Source organism: Phasianus colchicus, chromosome 17, assembly GCF_987193195.1.
Source record: "Phasianus colchicus chromosome 17, bPhaCol1.hap1.1, whole genome shotgun sequence".
NCBI classification, from domain to species: domain Eukaryota; kingdom Metazoa; phylum Chordata; class Aves; order Galliformes; family Phasianidae; genus Phasianus; species Phasianus colchicus.
The window spans coordinates 1601384-1626848 of NC_143452.1; the positions used below are offsets into that span (position 1 = coordinate 1601384).

Consider the following 25465-nt stretch of genomic DNA (forward strand, 5'->3'; position numbering starts at 1 on the left):
TCCCAGGAAATGCTGAGCTGGAGAGCAGCAATGGTTTGGGGCTAACTGAGCCTCATCACCCACCAGGGGTATTTGTGTTTCGTTACAACTGCCATCGAGAAGCGCGTTTGATTTGAAACAAATTTCAAGCAGGAACAAGTTTCACCATCTGCATTTCCACTGTAAGCACAAGGAGGGACGGAACAGGTTGGAGCCTGCTTGGCCAAGGGTGGGGACCTGTCAGGAGCAGAGGGGAGGGCAGTGCATGAATCAGGGAGCGGGAGAAGGAAGGAGCAGCTGGGAGAGCCGACCTTCCTCCCGGTGAAGAAGGGATTTCCCAGCACCGCTGCCAGCTGTGCGCTGGCGGGGCCGAGCAGCGCGGGGAGCAGCTCCTCCCCGGGGCGGGATGCTGAACCTGGTGATTAACGTGCGAAGGAGTGGAGCTCATGCTGAATGCTGAAGGAACCTGTTGGGAGGAAGGCACGAGAAGGCCGGAAATCACCTGGAGTCCTTCAGAGGACTAACGCAGCTGGAGAGGCACCGCATAGCTCTGGTCATGTTCAACTACCTGGCAGTAGAGGTGAGGCCCCAGTTCCCCCGCAGCTATGGGAGCCAGCAAGGGGTGTCGGGGCCGCTGAAGAACCGCCTGGAGCAGCTGAAGAAGCCGTGGTGGAGGGAGCCAACCCCGCTGGTGCTGCAGCACAGCGAGACAGCCAGGCTGGCCGTCGACGCCTTCCTGGAGCAGGGGGAGCGTGGCTACATGAGTGCCATCGCTGAGGAACGGGAACTGCCTTTTCTTTCCACCCTGGACATGGAATATATGAGCCAGCAGAGAAGCCAAAGCTTTCCAGAGCCCAATGCAAGGAGAGACAAAGAGGGTGACCCTGCTGATGGAGATGGGTCCTCCCTCTACTCCGAGCTGACCTCTGGCACCTACTTTCCGCTCATGTCTGATGTGCACCCTCCGGAGCTGGAGCTGGGCTGGCCGGGGATGCCGATCGTCACAGTGTCAGGCCAGACTCAAACCACCATCATTTTCCAAAGAAACAAAGCTAACAGCATTAAGGATTTGCTCCGGTCTCTGATCAGCCGGGCACGGACGGTACGTACAGCGCACTGTGGGCTCAGTGGGGTCTCCTGTCCCGGCACAAATCTCAATATCTGGTCCTACAGCTGCACGCCGCCTGCTCCGAGCTGCTGCTGCAGTCTGGATGCGTGGCGTGGTGCAGCTGCTCTTTCTCTATCAGATCTGTGACTGTTCCTTTCCTTCCCTGTAATTTCTTTCCCCCTGGGATTTCATGTCATCCAGGCAGCGTGCTTTAAGGCATTCTGTCTGTGCTTGTGGCTGTGCAGAGCGCGGTACCGAAGCCCGCAGCAAGCAGCAGGGCGTGCAGTGTTGGTGCTCAGCTGTGCTCAGCCCGCAGCTGTGCCCCATCCATTCCCCACCATGTGGCCTCGGGTCGGGGCTGTCTTGGCCTCTGGACCCCTCGCGAGGTGGGACAGGAGGACAGCAGTGGGAGGTTGCTGCAGGAGAACGCAGGACCAGAGCAAACCAGTGGGATGAGAAGCCCTGCCTGTGGTTTGGGGTAGGCTAGAACGCATGCTTGTGCCTTCAGACTCCGTGTGTGTGCTGCTCTGGGATGAGGGAGCTCAGCCCGCTTTGCCCCGTGGTGCTGCTCCTGCTGGGTGGGATCTCCAGCCCTCAGATGCCATCAGCACCGCGCAGCTGCAGTGTTTGCCTATCGAGCGCAGTCCTGCTGGGGATTTTCTTCTTCTTTTCACTCTGCTGTCATACGATGTGCTAAAGCAGCTGCTCAGACGCATTTCCAGCTTTTATGAACCTTATCCCCTTTGTGGTTCTTTCAATCTCTTCCGCGTTCAGCATGAAATTCTTTTGTGCTATTTTATTTCACAACTTCGGGGTTACTGAGTTAACTTCCAGTACAAAGTTCACTTCTAATCAGTCAGCTCCTGGCAGTTATTCTTATCACCCCCGTAATTTCTTGTTTCACTCTACAGTCATTCCTTAAATGCCCAGTAGAGAAAGCAGGAACTGCAGACCTGCTAAGTCTGGACGTTAGCTGTGTGAGGAATGCCAACAGCACAAAGAAGGAAGGCGTTATCTTTACCACCACCTGCAGAACAGAGTGAGCAGGTGAAGCTGTGGCCGTGCAGCAGCTCCAATTGCTGGGCAGTATTTTAACAGCACCTGACAGCTGCGTGCAGCTGAAATACAGGCACAAAGTGGAAATCTCCAATTTTTGCCCAAAGGAGGACAGTTTGGATGCAGTGTTTCATGCTGAATTTTGATAGCGCCCTGTAGGTAAATATAGGAAGTTTCATCCAGGAAGTAACCAACAAAGCACTCTGTTTGCCCTTATGGCAGCTGGTTTATGCACCTTCCATCACCTGCAAGGTCCCGTGATGCTTTTCAGCAGTGGGGATTAAGGCACAGCTATGATAGAATGCACAAAGTGAATGACTCCAAGAAATGGCCCCTTGCTTCTTAGCACGTGTCCCAGATCTCGGACAACATTTTGATCCTTTAAACACCTGAAAAATATCCTGCTGCTCTTCAGCTCACAGGAGTACTGCAGGGAGGCTGCACATCAGGGGCTTTTTTATATCTAAGGGCATTTTGAGCTTTTCGGTCTCGCTTGGCTCAGAAAATCACTGACATTCTTCAGCCCGTTGTGTCCAAGCTGGAGATTTTCGTGCGGCGTTTTTGGCTGTTGTGTGAAATGTGCTAATGACCTTTCAGCCATCTGTTGGTTCTTTGCCATGTTCTGCTGGCTCCTGTCAGCAGCCCGCCAGCACTTCCCATGATTAACTCTGATTGACGGCAGTTCCAGCTCACTCACAACCCCACTTACTCATCTTTAAGCAGTTACTGAGTCATTTTGCTCTTCAAACCACCCAAAAGGATGTTAGGTGAATGTCTGTCAGTGCTGAAAGAGCGACCAGAAGTGGAAGCACCTTTTGCCTGAAGTGCCAGTAGCAGTGTGCAGGGAGCTGCTTGCTGCTTTGCAATGTTCTGCAAATACTTCCTGCATGTTTTGCAGCAGCGCATTCATCCTGACAAGTGATCAACGTGGGCATTTGTTTCATCGGTCCGTTTTGCTGGTGCGGTTTGTTTTTCTGCCTGGCTGCATTTATCAACTTGTTTGGAGGTGTATTTTCAGCCTTGAGCTTTTCCTTTTGCAGACATAAGAAGATGAAGCACAGCCACACCTCAGCCTGCATTTGAAAATGCTCGCATAATATCCTTCTGTTGGCTGAGCTCTTTGTGCTGCCCGCACTCTGTTCACTCCTCCTGTATACCTTGGACCCTGGCTGTGTGTCTGCATTTGTGAGTGACAGCAGAAGGGTCCTTGATGGTCCCCCAGAGAGCCAATGTATTGCTTGGAATGGCAGCACTGCAGTAATGACCCAAACCACACTGCTATTGGCAAATACCAGTAAAACCAGCCGTGCTGGTTAGAAACCAGACAGATGGCAGCCCCAGCGGGGTGCTGCTAAGTGCTGTAATTCCCAAAGTGATGACTGCAGTAATTGCTGAATTTGAGTTTCCAGAAGTTGATGCAGAAACATCATGATTTCACCCTACAACGGCAAGGTGTGAATTTTCCAGAGCCCGTGGGCAGCTGTCATTGCGGTGTCTCGGTGAGGAGCAGGGAGGCCCTGAGCCAGCCCCAGCCTTGCAGCTCCCACCTCTGCACCCATGGACATGCATCACTTAGGTCTGGAAACCCGAGGTGACTTAATTGCTTGTGAGCTTGAGGTAGAAGATGGCAGGAGCCTGAATGAGAAAGAGGATTCAGCACTTTCAGCATTGTAGCTTTGAGGCTTTCAATCTCACTTTTAGGAAAATTTAAAGGGGAAGATTTCCAGGGTCTCCATCTCCTGAGACGTATAGAATTATAGAATCATAGAATCGTTTGATTTGAAAGGGACTCTTAAAGTCCACGTGGTTCTGCACTGAATGGGGACACCCACAGCTCCATCAGCTGCTCAGAGCCCTGTCCACTGTAACCTGAATGCCTCCAGGGATGGGGCATCTCTCACCTCTCTGGACAACCTGTGCCAGTGCCTCACCACACTCACTGTAAAAAACTTCTTCCTTACATCCAGTCTAAATTTCCCCTCTTTTAGTTTGAAACCATTTCCCCTTGTCCTATCACAACAGACCCTGCTGAAGAGCCTGTCCCCTTCTTCCTTATAGCCCCCCTTTAGATACTAAAAGGCTGCTAATACTTTCACTTTGAGTTGATGGTATTACTAGAGCTGCCTGCCTTGTTTACCAAGAGGATATGTTAATGGAGCTGCAGTTGCCCTGTGGCACCCAGACTCTGTACAAGGGACCCCAAGGGCTCCTGCTCCTCCACCACGTGGGGCTGTGCTGGGACACATCCTCCCCACTGACCCCTGGGGCTGCTGGCCTTCTCCCCAGACATTGGCTTTGGGTGCTCACCAGCACCACCAAGTGCAAACCTACCATGCAAGGAGGGCACGAATGGAGCCAGCATTTCTTCCAGCTCCTGATGCCAGGTGAAGGCCCATTTTGGAAAACATGAGTCTGGCTGTGGCACGGGGCTCCACCCAGCTTGCACAAGCTGCTGCCCTGCTGCCCGAGGCTCCGGCTCCCACAGCGACGCCAGAGCCCTGCCACAGCACTGCCAGGAGATGCAGATCTGCCTGGCAGCCAGCTGTGCCCCAGCCCAGAGCTCTGGGTGCCACGGTGACAGCATGGTGACAGCATGGTGACAGCATGGTGACAGCACACTGCCACAGCAGTGCCTGCTCAGCTGCATCCCTTTCCTGGCAAGCACTGCACGCTGGCTGTGCTGCTGTGCAGAAATCCTGAATTCTGTGAAAAATGCTGGAGAAAAGCAAGCTGATGTGACCTGCTGCACCCACCTGGCACCGATGGGGCTTTTCAGTGTGGAGGAGCCAAGGCCAGAAAATCAACAGCCTCTCTTAACTGCATCATATTGACTTTCCAAGGCACGTTTAGACTGTCTTCAGGCCAAGCCTGCCCCAGGAGCTCAGCTGGAGATGAGCCGGGCTATCGTGAGGCAAGTGTGTCTGAGAGGGACCTGCCTGGGGCCCCACACAAAGTTTGAGCTATAGATTTTTTCTTGATGCTTTTTCATTGGAGAATGAGTAGCCTACCAAAGTCACTTGAATTGCCTGGTCTTGCAACCCTTGCTCTTTGGCTGAGATGTGGAAAGACAGGGCCAAGTAGTCCTGCTCTTTTTTGTGGATCTCAGCAGTACCCAATGCTGACAGCACAGCAGCAGAGTCAGTTTGGGAAGCTGAAGATGCTTCTCACTACCTTCACAGTGCTCACAGGGCTGACTGTGATGAGTGGTGGGATTTCAGCATGAGATCCTGGTTTGCCAGAGCCTCATGAGAGCAACAAGAACTAAGAAAAATACCTTTTGGGGTCAGGCTCTGAAGCTCATATCTGCCAGAGTGAGAGGGTGAAGGAGACGTGATTTTGACCTGGACGGTAAGAATGGCTTTTAGTGCTTGTGGGAAGAGTACATCACTCTCCTACAGCTGCCTTGCATCCCACATACATGCCTAGGATCACACCTGCCTCCAGGAAGGTGTTCCTTCACATCCCTCTGTGCTGGGCTGGGCCTGGAGTCTCCTGCAGGAGGACCACTGTCAGTGCGAGGTATGTGAACAAGATGGTCTTTGGGGACAGTTCAGATACAGCCAGAAACTTTGTCCATCCATGAAAGTCAGCAGAGGAAGGCTCACCCTACATGCCACCCTCCGTAGGGTGGCTTGGGCTATAAAGTACTGTGTTCATTGCTATGCTCTAGCATGAGCAGAAGAGGTCTGGACAGGCTTCCCACCCTCCTGGGTGTACGATGGGCAGCAGGAACAAGCTCTGTCTCAGATTGTGCACAAGCTGTAGAGCAGGGCACAAGCATTGGGTGGCAGGATAAAGTAGACCACTGGAGTCTCGCTGCAAAACTCGGAGCTTTTGGGTCATCCTTGTTTGGACATCCCATATTGGGTGCAGAAACTCAAAATGAGACCAAGGAACCAAACATTTATCTTACTCACTTCTAAGATATGGTAAGAACTAAAGTCCTTGGTTGGTAATTCCAGTATTTCTTCAGCTTTTGAAATGAAATCAGCCTTTGTTGCTAAAATTCTTTGTTTCTTTACTTTTTTCAGTCCCCCAGTGTGATGACCACTTCCCCGAGTTCTCAGTGTTAATTGTTGCTAGATCAAGGTCTAGGTCACCAGATTGCTCCGTAAGCACCTTCAGATGAAATGCATCAGGCCTGGCTAATTTTCCAGCTCAGCAAGTGCTCTGCTTCCAGGTCCTTCCATCTCCAAGCTGTCCCCCTATCCCCATCACTAATGGTGATGACCAGCAGATGGATCTCCACAGTCTCTTCCTGATCCAAATAATGGCCTCATTGCTGTTTTCTGCAGCATTTCTGCAAGGAAAAGTGAAACAGCTTTTCCCCTTACATCCTAGTGTATTTATGGCTTATTTCCCTTGGTCTGTTGTCCTTGTTGCAGGCCATACTGTGCTGTGAACTTTCTAGTTCTGGTACAACTCACTGTATTAGGTATTTGTCATGACCTACCTTCTATTTTCTGTGTTTTCCTTCTAATCTTTGGAGAATACATTTGGGTTGTCTGCTGTCTCTCCCAGCTCCATCTTTCCTCCTCAGTGGTATGAGTTGCCAAGGTCTTCAATTCAATCCCTTTTCTCTGTAGACCTTATCTTCAGTGTATTGAGATGGACTTTCTTGAAATCTGTTCTTTGTTGTTGCTGTTTAATTTTTATGTTATTCCTTCTTCCCACTCTTGGGATTCTTAACTGCTACTTCATGGTCGTGCTTAGAAATACACTTTTAACTATCAATGTGCTTAGAGGCAGAGTCAAATTCAGAACAGCTCTTCTCACCTTTTGTATGGAAACCATCATGAATGTATTCATAGGCTTCATAGTCAATATCTGTCCTGCTGTGCCTTTGCCAAAAATGACTGGTTAGTCAATGATTCCTTCCACCAAAGCCTGAGCTCGGAGCAGCTGCCAGTTGCCTGTGAAGTGCCCCATCTACGAGATCTTTCTGGCCCGGTGATCTGCAGGCAGTCCCTGCTGTGAGGATGCGTTCGTTCTTTTCCGCGTTACTTACGAGGCAGATTCTTTCAGCCTGCTGATGTCATTGTGAGGCCACTTTCTATCGTCTTCGAAATGGCATTGCAATTGGAGGAAGTTATTCATGTCTGGAAAAGGGCAAACACCACACCCATCTTCAAGAACTGTAAGGAGAGCCCAGGAAATTACAGGCAGCCTCACCTCTCTCCTGAGGAAGAAAGTGCATCCTGGAACATAAATCCAGGTACAGGAAGAACAAGATATGAATGTGAATGGCAGCACACGTTGCGCCAGCCTGACACAATTCCCTTCCATGAGAAGATGACAGACAGTGCGGATGAGGGAGGAGCAGCAGGCACTGTGTTCCCTCAGTTCAACAAAGATGTGACGTGGTGTCCTGTAGTTCACTTACAGCAAACTGCTAAGACATGGTTTGGAATGGTGGACCATGAGATGGGTGAAAGGAAGTGAGCTTGATAAGCTGCACTGAGGTGGTTCAAAGCCTGACTAATGATGTTCCCTGGAGATCAGTGCTGGAGCCAGGACTGCTTCTTGTCTTTGCTGAAGATCTGGAGGATGGGATAGAGTACAACCTGAGCATGCTTGCAGGCTATATGACATTAAGAGCAGTCAATAAGCTTGAAGGTAGGATTTCTGTTCAGAAGGACGTCAACAGGCTAGAGAAATTGGCTGATGGAAACCTCATGAATTTTAGGAAAGACAAATATACAGTCCTGCCTGTAGGAAGGAACAACTACGCAGAGCAGGACACAGTGGGAGCAGCAGCCTAGGAAGCAGCTTTCCAGAAGAATGTCCTAGAAGGAAAGGGGTACTGATGGACAAGAAGTTAAGCAGAGATCACCAATGTGCCCATGTGCCAAGGAAGGCCAGCTGCACCCCCAGCTGTGTTAGCAGGAGTGCCACCAGCAGGGAAGGAGAAGGGACCCTTCCCACGAATGTTCCATGATTCTGTTTGGTGTCCATAGGATTTTGGAACAAGGACATATGAGTACTTGAGCTACATACCTTCTCCTTTACCTGTCAGTGTGCTCCTCGTGAAGAAAGCATGCTTCTCTAGGATCATACGCTGGTCATGTAGTCACTCTTACACCAAATGAATCATGATTTTGGTCAGTCTCAGTTCTTCCTGTTTGCATGCTGTGTTCCTGGCACATTTGCTGAAGGCAATACATACCTGTTGCACCAATGACACTGAGTTTGTGCACATGCAGAACCCTTTCAGCTATTTCTTTCTGTGAAGGACGGATGGATGAGGCAGGAGGCAGCAGGACAGCGAATGTCTTCGTAGTTACTAAGAGTGATTTTTATCTCCCGTGATGGGGCAAGGGCTATTAACTGCAAAGTTCCAGCAGCAGTTTTCACTCATGTGGCCATTGCTACTCTGTAGCTTTGGAGATTTGAATGCTTCATTCTTAGTTTAAAGTACATTTGCACATGAGATTTCAACTGTCGTCTTTTTTTTTTTTTTTTTTTCTTTTCTCCTTCTTTCTTTTTCTCCCATCTAGGTAATAGCAATTGTGATGGATCTGTTTACAGACATGGAAATACTGTGTGACCTGCTGGAGGCCTCAAGCAGGCGGCACGTTCCTGTTTACCTGATCCTGGATGAAGAGTACTTGAAGCATTTTGTGGAAATGTGCAATAAAATGTCTCTCACTCAGGACAGCTTCCCAGTAAGTGTTCAGTCACACTCTAGATGTGATAACCAAGTCTTGGAATTGATAAAAATGGATTGTTCTATTCATTCTGCCTGGCCTTTGGAACCTATCTGTTGACCTCTCTCAGTACTTGCCCTAGGAAACTGAATTGCAAGACTTAACTGGCTCTTAGTTCAGACCCCTGGGATCCCTCAGATCAGCTTTAGGTTCTGTCCAGAGCTGCTGCAGTGCACCTCTGTGGCAAAGTGTGGGGAAAGAAAGCTGTGTGCCCCTTTGGATGTCTTGATGCAGAACCCACCATTTCCTCCTGGCCCTATTGCACGCTCTCAGGATTTATTTCTGGGCTTGTGGTTCTTTCTGGCCCCTGGGTTCACTAAGGATTTGTGAAGAACCTGATTCCCCACTCCCTGGGGTGTCCATCAGCAACCATATGTGGAGCCCAGAGCAGGTGAGCGCTAGGAGTTAATATTGCAGTGAAACAAGCACTTTTGGCTCAGAAACTCCCAGGCTCAGAAATGTCCCCCAGCATCATGCTGTCCCTGTATAACCTTTCTGGCTGTCACCTCCCAGTGGAGGATGATTTTGATGTCATTTTTCAGTCCTACAAGGCCAACACTACTGGCTGTGCTCCTTCCTTCATGCCTTCCCTGGAGAGAGGGGCTGGTACTCTTCCAGGCATCCATTTCATCTTTCCCTCACCTTGGGAAAGCTCAAAAACAATGTTTTACAGCATTTTAAGTACAGATAGATGCAATTGCAAACATCTAATTTCTTCCTCGTTTTTAACCTGTCTACACAAAGTGTAATTTAGAGATGCAGCTTTCTTTCCCCGTGTTGGTGATGCTCTGTCCTTTCTCACTTCTCACAAGCCAGATCCATTTTGTCTTTCCTCTTGCCATGGCAGCTATTAGAGAAAACTACTTCTTGCCAGAGCAGGTTTGGTTTCATAAACAAATGCATCCCTAATGTCACCTGGCTGATCCAGATAAATTCCACTTCTTCAAAATCTATTTTATTCACTTCTTATCCAAGAATCTGGCCATTGTTTTAAATTAAAATCAGCATTGGTTTACATCCATGGAGATGCCTATGCCTTTTTGTTAGACCTGATGTCATGTCTTGTGCTTTAATGGCTAATTAACGCTTTCCTCCCCCATTCAGTGACTCACCTGCAGGTTTCAATGTGAAGTGCCCCTTAGGCTGCTGCATCTCAAGCAGTACATTAACACACGTGCTTGATATTCACATCTGACTGGAATGAATGTACATATTTTATCCTGGTTCTGGGTTAAGACCGGATATGATGGTAAATCTCCATCTGGGATAACTAATGACAACTCTGAGTGTAATGGGGAATTTTCTTACTTCTAAGATCTTTGTGTGAGCCTAATGGTGTTGAATCTTGCTGCTGAGCATCAGCAGATCTGACAGTAGTGCATCAAGCATTGGCAGCGGTCCCAGCAGAAGGGTTTTGTATTTTTTTCAAAGGGACACGTATTGAAGCAAAAAGTAAGCTGAGTGGCAGTGACACGTGGCGGTCTGGGTTTCCTGCAAGACTGCAGGATTCTCATCTCGCTTGGACAGCTGGAGGTCAGGATTACCAAGGGGAAGAAGAGGATGGAAAAATTGAGCCAGATGTCAGAAACTCATCCAGTCTTGGAAAGGGGAGAGAGAGTGAAGGTGCACTATGGAAATAAATCTCTGGGATATCTCTTGTAGTTGTTTCAACTTATGTGGGGGGAAAGGAAGCTCCTCTCTGTGAGAACCACTGTTACTGAAACCTCAACACTGGAAGAAAGAAAATTCCTGAATTGAATGGCAACAGAATTATGTGATCACCTCCCCAAGAGTATCTTGCTCTATTTCAGCAACTTGTGGTAGCATTTCATAGTACCATAGTACCATAGAACAGTTCAGGTTGGAAGGGACCTCAGGAAGTCATTAAGACCAGCATCCTGCTCAAAGCAGAATCACCTGGGAGATCAGCCTGAAAATCTTCAAGCACGAAGATGGCACAGCCTGCCCTGTAACACATTGCAATGCTAACTGTTCTTGTGGGGAAAGCGTCCATCCCTTGTCATTGGTGACAACTCAGGAATGTTCTGGGTTGCAAGAATAAGTGGGATCCACAGTGCAAAGCTCGTGAAGTTTCAGCTCTGTCCCTGCTAAAAGTTTCAATGAGTACAAGAGAAGACTGGAGAAGTACTGGACAAGTAATATGAGGGGCAGCATCATCAATGGTTGCCTTGTTCCTGCTCTTCCCCTATCTCCCTATCATGGCCTATGGCAGGAGATAAGACTGCAGGGTTAGATGGACCCTCATCTGGAGGAGACTCACGAAGCCCTGAAGGCAGTGGTGCTCACTGCATGGGCGGAGAGACTTCCTCAGCACGACGTGTGCCTTGAGCCTTTTCCACCCTGCCGTGCCGAGCTCCCAGCAGACATTTCCAGGAAGCCCACCTGCTGCCCACAGGGCTCTGGCAGATGAGGAAGGCCGGTGGGAGCAGAACTGAGCTGGGCTTCCCGCAGGTGGTCGCCCCCAGCTCCTCCCCGAGGCACAACTTCTGTGCCAGGAGCTGTATATGAGGCTGGAGACTGGGCCAGCCGGTCCCTGGCTGCGTCCAGGCAGCTCATCCTGCCCTGGAGGAGGAGAGGCCGCAGCCATTCCCAGGAGCAGCTCCTGGAGAGCAAGAAGACAGATGGGATGTGGGTCTGTGCGCTGTGGGGGACGTCTGCGGGCAAATTGCAACTGTTTGTCATAGAATCATAGAATCATTAAGGTTGGAAAAGACCACTAAGGTCATCTAGTCAACCCGTCACCACCATGCCCACTAAACCACGTCCCTCAGTGCCACATCTACACCTTTGTCCTTCGTCTTCAGCTTGCCAATTGGATGCTAAAAACTAGCTGGACTGAAAGATGCTGCATGGTGTGGGCCAGCACCCACCTCTGCAGAGGAGCAAAACAGCCCTGGCAGTTTGTGCCACCTGTAGTGACCACTGCAGCCACATGTTCCCATCTGTGGATGCTGGCACTGGGCAAGGATGAGCTGCCCACAGGGAGATGTGCCTGCCCAAATGCAGTGGGGACAGTTCGTGCCAGTTCCCTGTGCCAAGGCCACTGCAGGTGGCCATGAACTGCCTGGAGGGGCAGAAGGGGATGGGCTGGCAGCTGCCTGGAGGTGCTGCCTCACAGATGCTTGAGTTGTTTTGTTTGGCACCATTTCCTATAGACCTGTCCAGTAACTGCTTCCAGCAGCTGTTCTCCTCTCCTGTTTGCCCCAGCTCAGGTGCATATAACTCCTATTATTGGCAAAAACCTCTCCTTAAGACAAAGGCTTCTGTTGGATACTAGGAGCCTCATTGCCTTTTTTTGTGCTGGTCGGTAGGTTTCATGGCTGAAGTTGGATCTCACCTCTTCAGACAGGTGAGAATCAGCTCTGTTTCACCTGAATGCAGCCACATAAAATGTTAATATCATTTTAAAATCTACTGGTAAAAGGTAACTCTTAAAACATGGACATTCTTTTCTGTAGATCTCTTATATTGAGCAATATTTTTTTAAGAAGCCTGTCAGTATAGAAAATCAGAGCAATGTACTCAGTTTGATTGAAAAGCAGTTGTTTTGGGTCTGAAATCAGCTTTAATGCAGAGCCATAAACTAGTGAGGTTAGCTGAGTATTAGCAATATTCTGGAATAAACTGTATCTTCAGAAATTATCTGTAGGATCACTGAGTTCTCTCTCTCTCTTTTTTTTTTTTTGTACCTAAGTACAACTTGTTCATATTTGCTGGCATTTTTATTTTATAGAAGCATGCACTGTGATAAAATACGTGGGATGTGGGACCCAGCAAACACTTGCTGCCACGCTGCATTCACCTCTGGGCACATGAGATTTCATTGCTGACAAATAGTGGAACATTCCAGTTTGGTTCTGTGTGTGTTCCTTTACATCTCTGCTTTCTTTGATTTCAGAACATGCGCATCAGATGTCTGAGTGGAGACACATACTACAGCAAAGCAGGCAAGAAATTTGTAGGCCAGGTTCTGGAGAAGTTTATCCTGATTGACTGTGATCAAGTTGTTGCTGGTACATACAGGTGAGAAAAAACAGCAACTGCTGACGCTGCGTAATACTGAATAATTCCTGTTTTCTTTTCCCTGTGATAAAGATGTACAGCTGTTCTTCTTCATCTTACCTTTATAAGTGTCAGTTTTCACTTTGGTGCTTCATCCCTCACCCCATCAGCTTGCCTTACTTTGCTGTTTTGTTATCAGACAGCATTATCTGCCTGTCTGCCAACACTGACAGCTCCTGGAAACAACTGTCTATGAGTATCACCTAATTTCTTAATGATGTAAAAAACGCCCTACCAGGTCAGATGTTGCCCCACCTTTCCTCCCACAGTGCACACAGTGTTTGCATCAGGCAAGTTGGGGAGCGCTTCCCTTCTTATTCCCTTCTGGATCTGTTTTGGATCTATTATTCCTGACAGTGACCAGCTTTCATTGAATTTTTCAGCTGCTGTTGTACAGTCAGCATTTTTACCCAGTTACCTTTCCTGAAATTGAATATGCACGTGCTACATTTATTTAGATTGCTCTCTCCCACCACAGGGTTGAAATTGTTCTGTGAGCAGCACTACAATGTGGCTCTTCCACTTCTGCCTCTTGAACTGAGCCTCATGCATCATTCCTGCCCACATCCTGAATGGCATCTTTTCTTGTGGGTCAAACCGTTTAGGCTAGTTAACTCTGGGAAGTAATTGCTTATTTCTTCCAAGAAGTTTTTCTCCACAGCTCATCCCCATGAAGCACTGGCCTTACTCTGGATGTGAAACCTCCCGCTGTTACACCTTCCTAATTTTGCAGCTCTAATCTCACTGCACACTGCTTTGCTCACAGTGCTATCCACCACAAACACTGCAACTCCCAAGCACGGATTGTTTGGCCATTTCTGTTGGTGCCCAGCAATACTTCATCGTCCTTCCACCAGGTCAACACTGCTCTCTCTCCTTCTTTCTTACTCTTTTCCATCCCCTACCCAGTGAGCCAGCCAGCTCCCATCACCAGCCAGCGAGCCACTGGTGCTAGCTGCACTTTCCTTCAGTTGGCATCACCACTGAGTGTAGAGTTATCTTTCTACCAACCTCTGCCACTAAAAGATAGAAGTACTCGATCCCAACTGGCTGTGTCAGTTTTCGATTTAAACAATATGGAGAGCAGTGCTTTTGCTGGCATTTTGGCCATGCTGAGACAAGGATCTCAGATGGGGTGCTTGGAAACACCACTCCATCTCTTTTGACTGCACCGGGGGTTTGGATAACTGAAAGCACTCATTTTAAATGGCTAAAGGTGGGCATGTGTCTGCTGGGCTGAACTCCACAGCCGTGAGAGCATTTAGTTAATTTCCCTGTTGCCCTGAGTCAGGGGATTGCTTGAAACACAGATCAGTTCCCTGGGTCAGTTCCTCTCCTGCTGACCTGGAGCAGGGCTGTGGATCCAACGCCTGCTTGCTCTCTCAAGATCGCTGTGGCTGAATCTTCTCATGCTGTAGAGGATACCTGCTCAGTTGGATACAGCCTTATGCCTGATTCCCTGCTGTCCCACTAACCACCCCATGTTCTGGACTGTAAGGAATTGTCTCCGTCTATGGAATTTGGACAGAAAAATTTCCACAGGAGAAAATCAGGTACACTGCAGCTTGGCACTGCACCAGGTATAGCAGACAGATAAATCACTCTCCCTGCAGTTGGGAAAACGAGATTCAAAGGAGGAGAGCAATTCCTGAGTAAAGCCAAATACTTCGCTCAGGAGACTTGTGTGCAAGGATCAGAGGCTTCAGGACCTCTGGGGCTGGATGTTGTGCGTGCTTCTTCATGTTCACTTTCCCACAGCAGACTTTTCCCACCTTGATTGTTCTGTCTTTGGCCTCCACGACACCCTCTGGCAATGAGTTATGCAATTTAATTTATGCTTTGTGTGAAGTGATCTATTGTGTTTACATTAAGTCTACTGCTGTACAATTATATTTGGTGCCCCCCAATTTCCATAACTCGGGAACAGTAAATCACTGTTCTCTCTTTATTTCCTTGACTGCATCCATGATTTCATCTTCCTCCATTATAATCCCTGTGTGAATCATCTCAGCTGAAGTATCCTTAGCTCTTCAGTCATTTCTCATGCAGAACTTCCAGACCTTTAATCATTATTGCTGTCTTTTGAGAGACAAATTGACCAGAACTGCATGAGGAGGTCAGGATCTCCCCACTCATACACTTCAGCACAGGGGGACGTCCCTCTTTGTCTCCACTGTGGCAGTTCCCAGTCTGCTGTTTGCCCTTCTGACCAGTGTGAAGCACAGCAATGATTCTTGTTTAGAACTGTCCATGGGGACTCTGCTCACTTTCTTAAGCGCTAATATCTGAGAGCTCATCAGTATATAGAGAACATCAGATTTTTGCAGCAGTTTGCATCTACTGACGTTGAATTTTGTCCACCATCATGTCACTGTACCATAAAATCCTCTCGCCGCTTCTTATATTATCCAGTTTTCCCAGGACAGTTTTGTTGGGTACCAACTGCTTTCATACAACTTTCCAAACCTTGTGGGATTCCAGTGGGTACATTAGAATTATCGTTATGTTTGCTTCCCATCTTCAGTCAACTCCTTGGGAAGACATTCTTCTATACTCCACTTCAGCTTTCTAAGAGTCCTCGATGAGTGACTGTGTCCAAATCTCTGTAAATTCACCCATCCTGCACCGAGCAGATCGTGCACGTCTGTGTGCTCACTGCCTCCTTCAAAGAACGGCAGCAGGCTTTGAGGCATGGCTTCCTTCCACAAAAACATGCTGAGTCTTCAGCGTTATGATTATAGGTATTTATGCATCTCATCATGTTACTTTCTGTTTGCTTCTACCAGTCTGTTCAGTATGGAAATAAGCCTGGCTGCTTCGTAGTTTTCCAGTAGCTCTTTGAAAGGTTCACATTGATGACTTCCATTCCTCTGTTACCATGTTCAATTTGAAATGATAGGTTATTCTCTGGTTAATAATTGGAAAATTGCTGACTTCCATTTTTCGAAGGCTACTTATTTTAGTGTTTTCTTTTACTGTGCCTTTTGACTCTGGTGACATTTGGATGCGTTAAGTTGTCTTTATTTTGATAGGTCTATTTGCTCTGAGCCTCCAATATAGCATCTTTAAACAATCTTCACGCTGCCTGAAGCTGTTAACCTCTTTGGTTACTCAGTTAAATTTCTTATTAATAGCATTCCTCACTTTCTCTTTTCAGTTAAACTTTACTGTTGTGGATCATTTTCCTCCTGAAAGTATATTTGATAGGTGTATGTCATCGTTATTTTTGCAGAGTGGCGTTTCCAAAGGAGCTATTTCTCCTTTTGTAGGTTTTCTGGTTAGTTTCTCCCCAAAGCAGTCATTTATAGAGGGCAAAATGCAGTTTCTGCAGCTCTCCTAGTCATGGCCCCTATTCAGTGCGGATATAACTGACTATCTCTATATTTCTCTGCCTTGAGCAGAGGACATGCCCCTTAGCACACCATGTGCACTGTCAGTGCTCTCAGTTCACAATACAGACCCACTCCTAAGTTTTCCATATTTGGGAGTGGAATTTTCATCTAGCAGGGATATATTTCATTTGACGATGCATTATTTACATTATTTGACTCATTTTTCTTTAATGCTTTGTGCCATTGCCCCAGCAACATATCCCCTATTCATTCTTTCTGTAAAATTTCTACACTTCAGTTACACTGTTCCTCAGTTTCTTTTCCCCAGTCCCTTTCTGAGATGATTGCTGTGTCAAAGTCATCATTCCAGCTCAGGCATCTCACAATATCTGACCCTTTAGTTTAGAAAATCTCTGGATGTGTGAGTATCTGACCTGGCTGCCCCACACTGACCACTTCTCTAAACATAGCTTTATTTTTTCAGGTGTTACTCATTGACTCTAAATCCTTGCTGGCATTTCATTGATTTCCCCCTGTCCTTACATCAGAATATGTTCTTGCTTTTATTCCTAAGTTAGAGTGGGCACTTTCAAACTATTCTGCGCATCATAGAATCATAGAATCACAGAATGGTCTGGGTTGAAAAGGACCACAGTGAGCATCTCATTTCAACCCCCCTGCTATTGCAGGGTCGCCAACCACCAGACCAGGCTGCTCAGATCCACATCCAGCTTTGCTTCAGATTCTCATTTCAAACCTCCCTAGATCTTCTGCATTACATCATGCAGCAGTCACATTTTATTTGGGTTTAGATGGAATTCAGCAGTCACTATATTCCACATTTTTCCAATTCCTTATGAATTTACCATCCTTTCCCTAACTTAATTTCCATAGCCATGTACTGAACTGTTCTTTTACTTCTCTGTTCCATTCTAAATGCAGTAGAGGAAGCATTTTACGAGGCTACAAAGAGAATCCTGTTTGCTTTCAGCTTCCTATTTAGATGCTCATTTACTTTACACCCAAGAAACTATACAGGCATTGACCATAACTTCAATCCAAATGCCTCTGCCATCCTTCATCCTACTGTCCTTCATCTCATCTTCATTCTTTGCTGTCATTCTGTCTGAGCCTTCCCACATCTATTTACTTTCAGTGCTTCCCTGTTGAACTGCATCTGTTTATTTCAGGACCCCTTTCAAATTCAGACCCACGCAGTTCCTCCCCGTTGGATCTGATTTGCTGATGTAATGGGTGCACACTCATTCACGAAGCTGCTTGTGCAGATATGGAATAGCAGCTGAGATCCCCTCAAGTTTCAGTACATACTCCAATGCTGACAGTGAATCCATACGGGTGCTTGGTCTGCCCACATCCTTTCTTGCAGGGGGGGATTTTCTTTCTCTGTTCTTGACTACTCAGGTATTCGGCGTCTCTTAATTCTTCAGCTGTAAGAAGAGAATACTTTCTCTCACATAGGTTCTCATATCATGCCTGAACTTCTGACCTCTCCCCACATCTGTAGCCTTAAGATTCCCTCTTCTGACTAAATATTTCCATTGCTTCCCTTCTTCACCATTATGTTTCCTGTCATTAACAGGGACATTCCTGTCATTAAAAAGGAAAACAAGGCTGACTGAGCTGAGCAGATATCCAGAAAAAGCAATAATCTAAAATTCTAAATATGATTGTATCTAGTTAGTATCATTCTGGGCACCAGAAGAAATAGCATTTCCCTGAGCACTTTTTAACCTGACGGAGTGAAGGGCACAAATACATTTATTAGTGCAGCAGATGAGAGAGAAGCCCAAGGATGCAAATTTGCCCAAGGGCAAATGGGGCTAGAGATAAAGCAGATTTTGAACAGGAAAACTTGAATAAACATTTGCCAGGCTAAGAGTAGAGAAAAGAGGTGGTAGTGTCAGCCTGAGGGCAGTTACAGGGCTGTTTGTGCTCCCCTGGAGGAGGTTTCCCAGTTGAAAATGGAAGATGGTCAAAGTACGTCCTGCCAGTGGCACAAGGAGGAAAGAGCTCGTTGTTTGCTATGTATTCTTGAAAGAAACTCAGTACTTGGGCTCGAAGCTGACACAACCAGTGAAACTGAAAAATAAGGGAAGAAAGTTAAGAGAGGGTTACAAAACTCCACCCCTGGCTTCAGCATGAAGGAAGGCAAAAACAAGTACACAGGTGTTTGGCAGAGGGAAGGGAAAGCTACAAGGGTTTGAAGCTGGAGGAGGGTTGGCTTTTCTTCAGGAGGGAAGTGCTCGTGCCCTCAGGTAGCTGTGCCCCACACAGGAGGAAAGAGCTTTTAAAAGAGAGCTCCAGATCTAACCCAGTGAGCAGTCATCTTCAGAAATGAATTGCCATTAAGCAGAAGGTGAGTGCAGGGGGAATGGAAAGCACAGTGCATCAGCCAAGAAACCCCAGGCTGAAATGTAAAGCACTGAAGTGCCAGCAGATAGGTGATGTAAAGCTTTGCAGAGCACACCAAATCAAAGAGGAGGAAGTCCTCAGGTGTACAAATAAAAACTGAATCCAGAAGGAAGAGACGAGGCATAGTGAAGTGAGGATGAATAAGCAATAAGGGATAACCAGGATGGGATGCCCAAATGAACTGAATACATTGCACTGTAATGTATTGATATATATTTATATATAAAAGATGTAAAAAGAAGGATGAAAATGATTGCAAATGCATTGGAAACAAGCTTAAAGAGCTTATCATGATTATTGTCATCTCAGATATTAGAAAGGAAATACAACATGAAATTAAACGTCTGGAAATAGTATGTATAGTAAGTATGCTTAATGTTCTGCTTAGTGCCTGTGTTGAACAGTGATGCACAGGGCACACAATGAGAACAGAGCACCTTGGCAGACAGCGTCAAGCAAGAAAACGATGAAGATGAGTAATAGGAATTACAGAGGAAAACAAAACTGCTGCTGCAAGTTGTTATCTTCTCAGCCAGACGCAGCTGAAGCAGAGTGGCTGAGCACAAAGAACGACAGCACGGCTGTGAGAAGGCAGCCCTGCGGTCCCCCAGGAGCACACAGGGAGGTCAACCCGCTGTCCCAAATGCTGCTGAGCTGACGCACCTCGCCTGAAACACGCGAAGCGCCAGGCGGGCGCTGCCCCAGCCCTCCGTGATGCTGTAACTCCATCTCCTGGCCGAGGGCTGAGCTGCACGGGCTGTGCGGGGCTCTGCTACCGCTCTGCCTGACGGCTTGGCTGCTCTGACCTCCAGCCTCCCAGGCGCCTTCCCCTGCGATCTGCGGCTGGCTTTGCCCTGTGCAACAGTCCCTTGTGGAAGCAAATTATGGCAGGAAAATCCTATGGCTTTTGAACCCTCATGAACTTTCAGCATCTGAAGCGCTCTGCAGGGAGGAGATCCTCAGCTTGCTGTGTGCTGTGCTGCGTGGGGAAGCACCTCTTCTTGTCTGCACTGGGTTTGTAACCCGTTAGCTTCTTTCAGTGCTTCACTTTTATACCAAAATAGATCAGGAATGATTATTTTGGCTTCCCTTTGCATTAGATGGGCTGAAGGAGTTGGGCTTGTTCAGCCTGGAGAAGAGAAGGCTCCAGGGAGACCTCATTGCAGCCTTCCATACTAAATAGGCAGGAAGTCAATACTTCACATGGACAGATAGTGATAGGACAAGGGGTTTTAAACTATAGTTTTAAACTATAGGAGGGAAAATTTAGATTAGATGTTGGGGAAATTTTTCACTGAGGATGGTCAGGCCTTGGCACCATTGCCCACAGAAGTGTGGGTGCCCCATCCCCAGAGGTGTTCAAGGCCAAGGTTGGATGGGGTCCTGGGCACCCTGATGTGGTGCCTGATTTAGTGACTGGCAGCCCTACGCACGGCAGGTGGGTTGGAACTGAATGATCTCTGAGGTCCCTTCCAACCCAATCTATGAGTCTGTGATTCTATGAATCTATGGTTCTCTGGCTCTTTCCTCCGTGGCATTCATGGAGGAAATATATTTGTCAGTTTGTATGAGAGACTTCCACTTTGCTCTGCCCTGTCCCACCAAGTGACTGCCTGCTGTCCTCAGCATGCAGTTGTCTCCAGGAGATGGCTTTGGGTAGCATGGAAGTATGCTGTCCTTAGCCATGCAGTGCCAACAGCTGTCATACTCCTGGTGTTCCTATTGCATACAGAGACACCAGATCTTGGCCTGCATTGTCCCATGCCCCACTAGAAGCTGAAGAACATGAGTTTGTTTGGCACAGGGCTGGGTGGAAGCTGTAGTGCTGGGTATAGCCATGGCTGGCAAGGCCACATCATCCTGTCATGGAAATGATGGCAAGGAAGAGAGCTGTGCCTCAGCACAAATCCAGAGCTCCTTCATCACGTCAGGATGCTTCAGGTCCTGTTGGGAGTGGAGAGGGCAGGGCCTGTTGCATTAGCACAGGAAACTGCAGTACTCCAGTTGGACTGAGGAAAGGAAGAGCCATGAGAGGAATCGGTGGTGGGGCAGTCATAAGGCCAGGGGGTTCCCCTTGGGGAAAAGCAGGTTCCTGTGGTAGGGCAGGGAGAGCTGGGTGTGCCTCATGCCTTGCTCTAGGGAGATGGACCTTGGGCCAGAGTGTCAGCGAAGACTGAAGCAGAAGGTGGAAGTGATGGTGTCCAGAGAGGGAAAGAAAACCTAAACAAGCTCTGTTGTTTGCCCACTGCTAAGGTGAGGCCAGAAGCCTTGATGGGTAGCTGCAGAGATGAGTGTGTGAGTCTATGAGACATGAAACCTCCTAGCCAGCATGAGGTGGGCCTCTTCCTCAGCTCTGCTTCCAGCTCTCCTGGCAAAAGCCGTAGATGTGGATGGACAGGAATGGCAGCATTGTCTTCCACTTGTTTACACCCGTGGTTCACAGGATGGTGCTCACAATCTGAGGGACACAAGCCTGTCCCTCCAGAGCATGGGTGCTCGGCCCTATCAGCCCATTTGTGGTTCTGAGGAGTTCAAGTGAGCTCAGGTGTTTGTGCAAGCATCCCATAGCTGTCTTCAGCAGCCTCATGGCCTATGAGCAGCTGAGAGACCTCTCAGTAGATGGCTCCAAATAGTGCCTGTGTCATGCTATGGGTGACAAAATGCTGGGGGGTCAGCCCTGCATTGGGGCATCTGGAGTTCTAAGGACTACAAAGTGTGGACACAGCACGCCTGTACAGAAGGGCAATAGCTGTAAGTAACACAGATGGGAACAGCAGCATCCCTGGGAGCCAGGCAGTGCTCCTGAGATAGATGCCTTTGAGGAAGCAGATGTGGACTACATGAAATTGCCCCTGTCTGGGCTCTCTGATTTCTTCAAAGAACTCATGTAGCTCAAAGCTACATGAGAGATGACTTTCCTTTACAAAAGCCACCTTTTCTATTATATTGTATTTACCTACGTGGCCATTAATTCTGTTCTTTAGAAAGAGTCTCTGCTAATTTGTGCTGTGTGGTTATGAGTCTTAATGGTCTGGAACATGAAAAAAATTGTATCACGTTAGAACCTTCTGATAATTAAGGCACTTTCAAGTGAGAGATTATACATCCTACATAGTTGTTGAGCTGCTTTGTCCTTTGGTGCTCTCAAGTGAATGTTAAATGGTCCTGCAAGTGTTTTGCTGATATGTTTTTTAACTTCTTCTACATAGGTTTCAATGTGAGACTCATTCTCTCATTCTCTATATAGAGAGGACTCTATATAAAGGTGGATTCAGGGCAGGGACCATCTCAAGCTCCCACATGGTAAATATCAATGCAGAGGAATTCTCTTAGCTTGCCCATGGACCATGCATTAACCCCACAGAGTATTACTGAGTATTATTTCTTATACCTTTTGTAACTCGTGACTTACATCATCATGAACCATAATGACTTTGTACTGCTCAGGAAGAAGCCAAAGGCTGCTTTTCTTATTCCGAGTTCCTAGATAGCTGTATTGTAACATAAACATCAATGAGGTCCCAAAACACAGTGTCAGCATCTTGTCCTGAGATGACATTTACTTGGGAACAAATGCAACCTCCAATTGCAATTGCTTTCCCATGGCTTTTGTGATTTCACCCAACTCTTGTGAGTCAAGATATGCTATCTTGCTTTAGCAACTGATAGCGCAGCCTTAAGGTGGCACTTCTGCCCAGAATGGTCCTGTTTCATTTAACACAATTAGTCTGTTTACTACAGTGAGAATAAAGGAAGAAGATGAGGATTGGGATATCCAGGAGCCTGTGGAGCTTACCATATAGATGAAGCTTCCCTGTTTAATCAGGGAAAATGAAGACTGGGAGGAGAAAAGTGGTTACTATCTGTAGACATGCAGTGGGGAGCAGAGAGCTCTTTAAGTTGCATTTGGCACAAACAACAGGTAGGGTTAAACAGGTAAGGCAAATATGCAGACTGGTAATAAGAGAAAGTGCTTCATCAGCTGGAACAAAACTGATTTTTTTATTTTTTTTTTTTAAGAGTATAACAAGCTCTCAGTTCTAATGCCACATCTTTCTTAACTGGATGATGAGGAAAAGATAAAATGAGTTGGGGAATCTCATGGCAATACTTAGGGAAAACAACATTGGTTTTCCTGTCCTGTAGTATCCCTCTGGGGCTCTGGAGACCTTCTCTGCTCCTCAGGGCAGTGTCTGAGATCTCCATTCCTCACCCTCCCGTTTCACTGAGCACCCCCTTGAGGCCACCATGTTGCAGATCTTATGGAGGTGAGAATGAAGGACATGTCAAGGCAAGGGAGGAGAAGGGGAGTCCAGCTGTACCTTGATATCCCCCCAAAATGCTCTCCTTGCACTCTGTGAAAGGGGATGATGCATTGTCTTGTACAGGACAAATGCTGAGCTAGGAGGTCTGCAAGCAAGCTGGGCAGAAAGAGCCTTTCCATACAGAATTCAAGAAGAGTTTGAACAACACTCAGGAATACAGTTTGAATTTTGGGTGGTCTTCTGTGAAGCCAGGAGGTGAACCTGATGATCCTTGTGGTTTTCTTCCAACTCAGAATATTCTATGACTCTGTGATTGCCGCATGGACTTGTGTTTCAATGACCCACAGCCTCTCCATTGTCAGACATCTGGAGGTCTCCTTGCTGCTGCCCAATGGATACAACCCACACCTCGCACACTGACTGACAGCCCTGCCCATGAATGTTTCACTGGTGTTCTCTACCACCTGAATGGGACTGGGAGTGGGAAAAGATGCTTGTCTGTGGGCAGAGTGCTAGCAGTAAGAAGATGAAGAAGAAACAGCCTGAAACATGCTGGTGTGCTTTTTAGCACAGGGCCCATTTGCTGCTCTGCACCCTTCACAAAGCTAAGACAACCTACTGTTAGTGTATTAATGGTTGATACACTCGCTGTACAGGATAACTCTTGTCTGTTGTTTATATTTTCATACACATCATATCATCAAGTCGAAATTAAATGACCTTAAGTAATTATAAAACGTGTAGCCATTGCTACACGTAACCTCAATTTGCATACTTCAGAAAAGGTGTTAATTTAGAAACATAAATGGGGTAGCGATACATCACTTACATGTCAAGATCAATGCCAGGTGTCTGTATGAACACAAGTTACATGTGATTTTTTTCCTTTTTTGCAGTTTCACGTGGCTTTGCAGCCAAGTCCACACCAGCCTGGCAACCCACTTCCGTGGTCAAATAGTCGCAGAGTTTGACAAGGAATTTCGGTACTTGTATGCAGAGTCCAAAGCAGTGACCAGCTTCTGTGTGCCAGATTCCTCGCTTCAGATCAGCTCAGAAGATGACGATTTCCTTTTGAAACCCATCCGCATGAATGACGCAGAAACCTTGAGCGCCTCCAGCAGCCTCTCCAATGTAAGCATCAAAAGCATAAAAATGTCTCCCTTCATGAAAAACTCCAGCTACAACGTTCACCAGGACAGGCAAGATTTGAGCCCCGATTCTGGTGATAAGAAGGGGAAAAATGATACGTCTCTGAAGCCCACTTGCCCTGCGCAGCAAGGGGAACCACCAGATTTGGCTAACAGTCCTCCTAATAAATCCACGCTGTATCACAAACCAAATCTCGTGACGGGGAGGACAGTTTTGCAGCCAGAGCCATCCCCTGTCTTTGGTTCCTACAAACCTTATTACCAGGGCGATGACGGGGCGAACAGCGGCCACTGCTCCACGCTGACACAGGAGCCAACACAGCAGTGCCCTTCTGAAGGCACCAACAGCACCGGGCCGAGCACGAAGCAGAAAGGGCCTGCTGCTACCTCTGGGGAACCAGCAGCAGAAAATGACAGCAGTTTTTATGGGATGGAGAAAAGACAGAGTTTTGGACAAGGGAAATTGGACTTGCTGTCTCCATACAACCAGCCAAAACGTGAAAAAAAGCCTGTAGTTCCTTCCTATGATAAACTCACTGAGGACATGCTGTCGGAAAAGAGCAGTGCGTACGGGGCTGAGAAAAGAATGACTCTTGGGCACAGTAAACTGGATCTGATCACCAAATACAACAAGTTGAAATCCAGACACATACACAGTCGGTTCGAACTCTGACCCGGTTCTCCCGGGCCCTGCTGTGTCCTTTGGTCTTAGTTTCAAGCGGTTACCACCAATCATTGTACCTGGGGCTTGAAATCAAAATAGGGGTGGGAAATTGGTCTTGTTGCTATTAAAAGGTGTCTGTGTTACGCTGCAATTTCTGATATATTCAGATGACTGATTCAGATGAGATTAGCGAGATTAATTCAAATTTTCAACTGCAATATGACAGCAAGAGGGGCAACGTCACACAAAAGTGATGCACACTTCTACATACTTCTTACCCATTTCCCCCCAGCCCTAAAGTAAAACCCCCACAATAGCTGCAAACTGGCACTGAGGTTTGCAGGACGAACCCCTGTTCTCTTTGTACCGAGCAATCCCGCTGTCCACTGTCTGAAAATGAAATGAGCAAACGGGGTGATGTTAGAAATAAAAGTGCTGTTCTGCTGGAAAGAGCCGTGTTGGATCCCTGCTGGGTGGGGAGCAGCCTAAGCTCAGCCGTGCCGTGCCGTGCCGTGCCGTGCATGGCTGTGCCGTGTATGGCTGTGCCGTGTATGGCCGTGCCGTGTATGGCCGTGCCGTGTATGGCTGTGCTGTGTATGGCCGTCCCGTGCCGCGCCGTGCCGGCGCAGAGCCGACTGCCCACATCCCTCGTGGAGACGGGGAGGCAGCACCTCCCAGCCGGCAGGGGGC

At 47.5% G+C, this 25465-nt stretch overlaps 1 protein-coding gene across 1 annotated transcript; it reads left to right on the forward strand.

Moving 5' to 3' along the window:
- Positions 1-444: 444 nt before the first annotated feature.
- SACK1C (scaffolding CK1 anchoring protein C) lies at positions 445-25410 on the forward strand. The gene is made up of 4 exons (XM_031605691.2): positions 445-1081; positions 8641-8808; positions 12770-12894; positions 23860-25410. Exons 1-4 carry the CDS (start codon positions 536-538, stop codon positions 24782-24784), a joined length of 1764 nt encoding a protein of 587 aa, XP_031461551.2. The 5' UTR covers positions 445-535; the 3' UTR covers positions 24785-25410.
- Positions 25411-25465: the final 55 nt, after the last annotated feature.

Excerpts from the sequence above, each read along its gene's own strand:
- SACK1C (XM_031605691.2), top strand. The coding sequence starts at position 536 with ATGTTCAACTACCTGGCAGTAGAGGTGAGGCCCCAGTTCCCCCGCAGC. Across the intron at positions 1,082-8,640 it reads TGATCAGCCGGGCACGGACG|GTAATAGCAATTGTGATGGA; the intron begins GTACGTACAGCG and ends TCTCCCATCTAG. Across the intron at positions 12,895-23,859 it reads GTTGTTGCTGGTACATACAG|TTTCACGTGGCTTTGCAGCC; the intron begins GTGAGAAAAAAC and ends CCTTTTTTGCAG.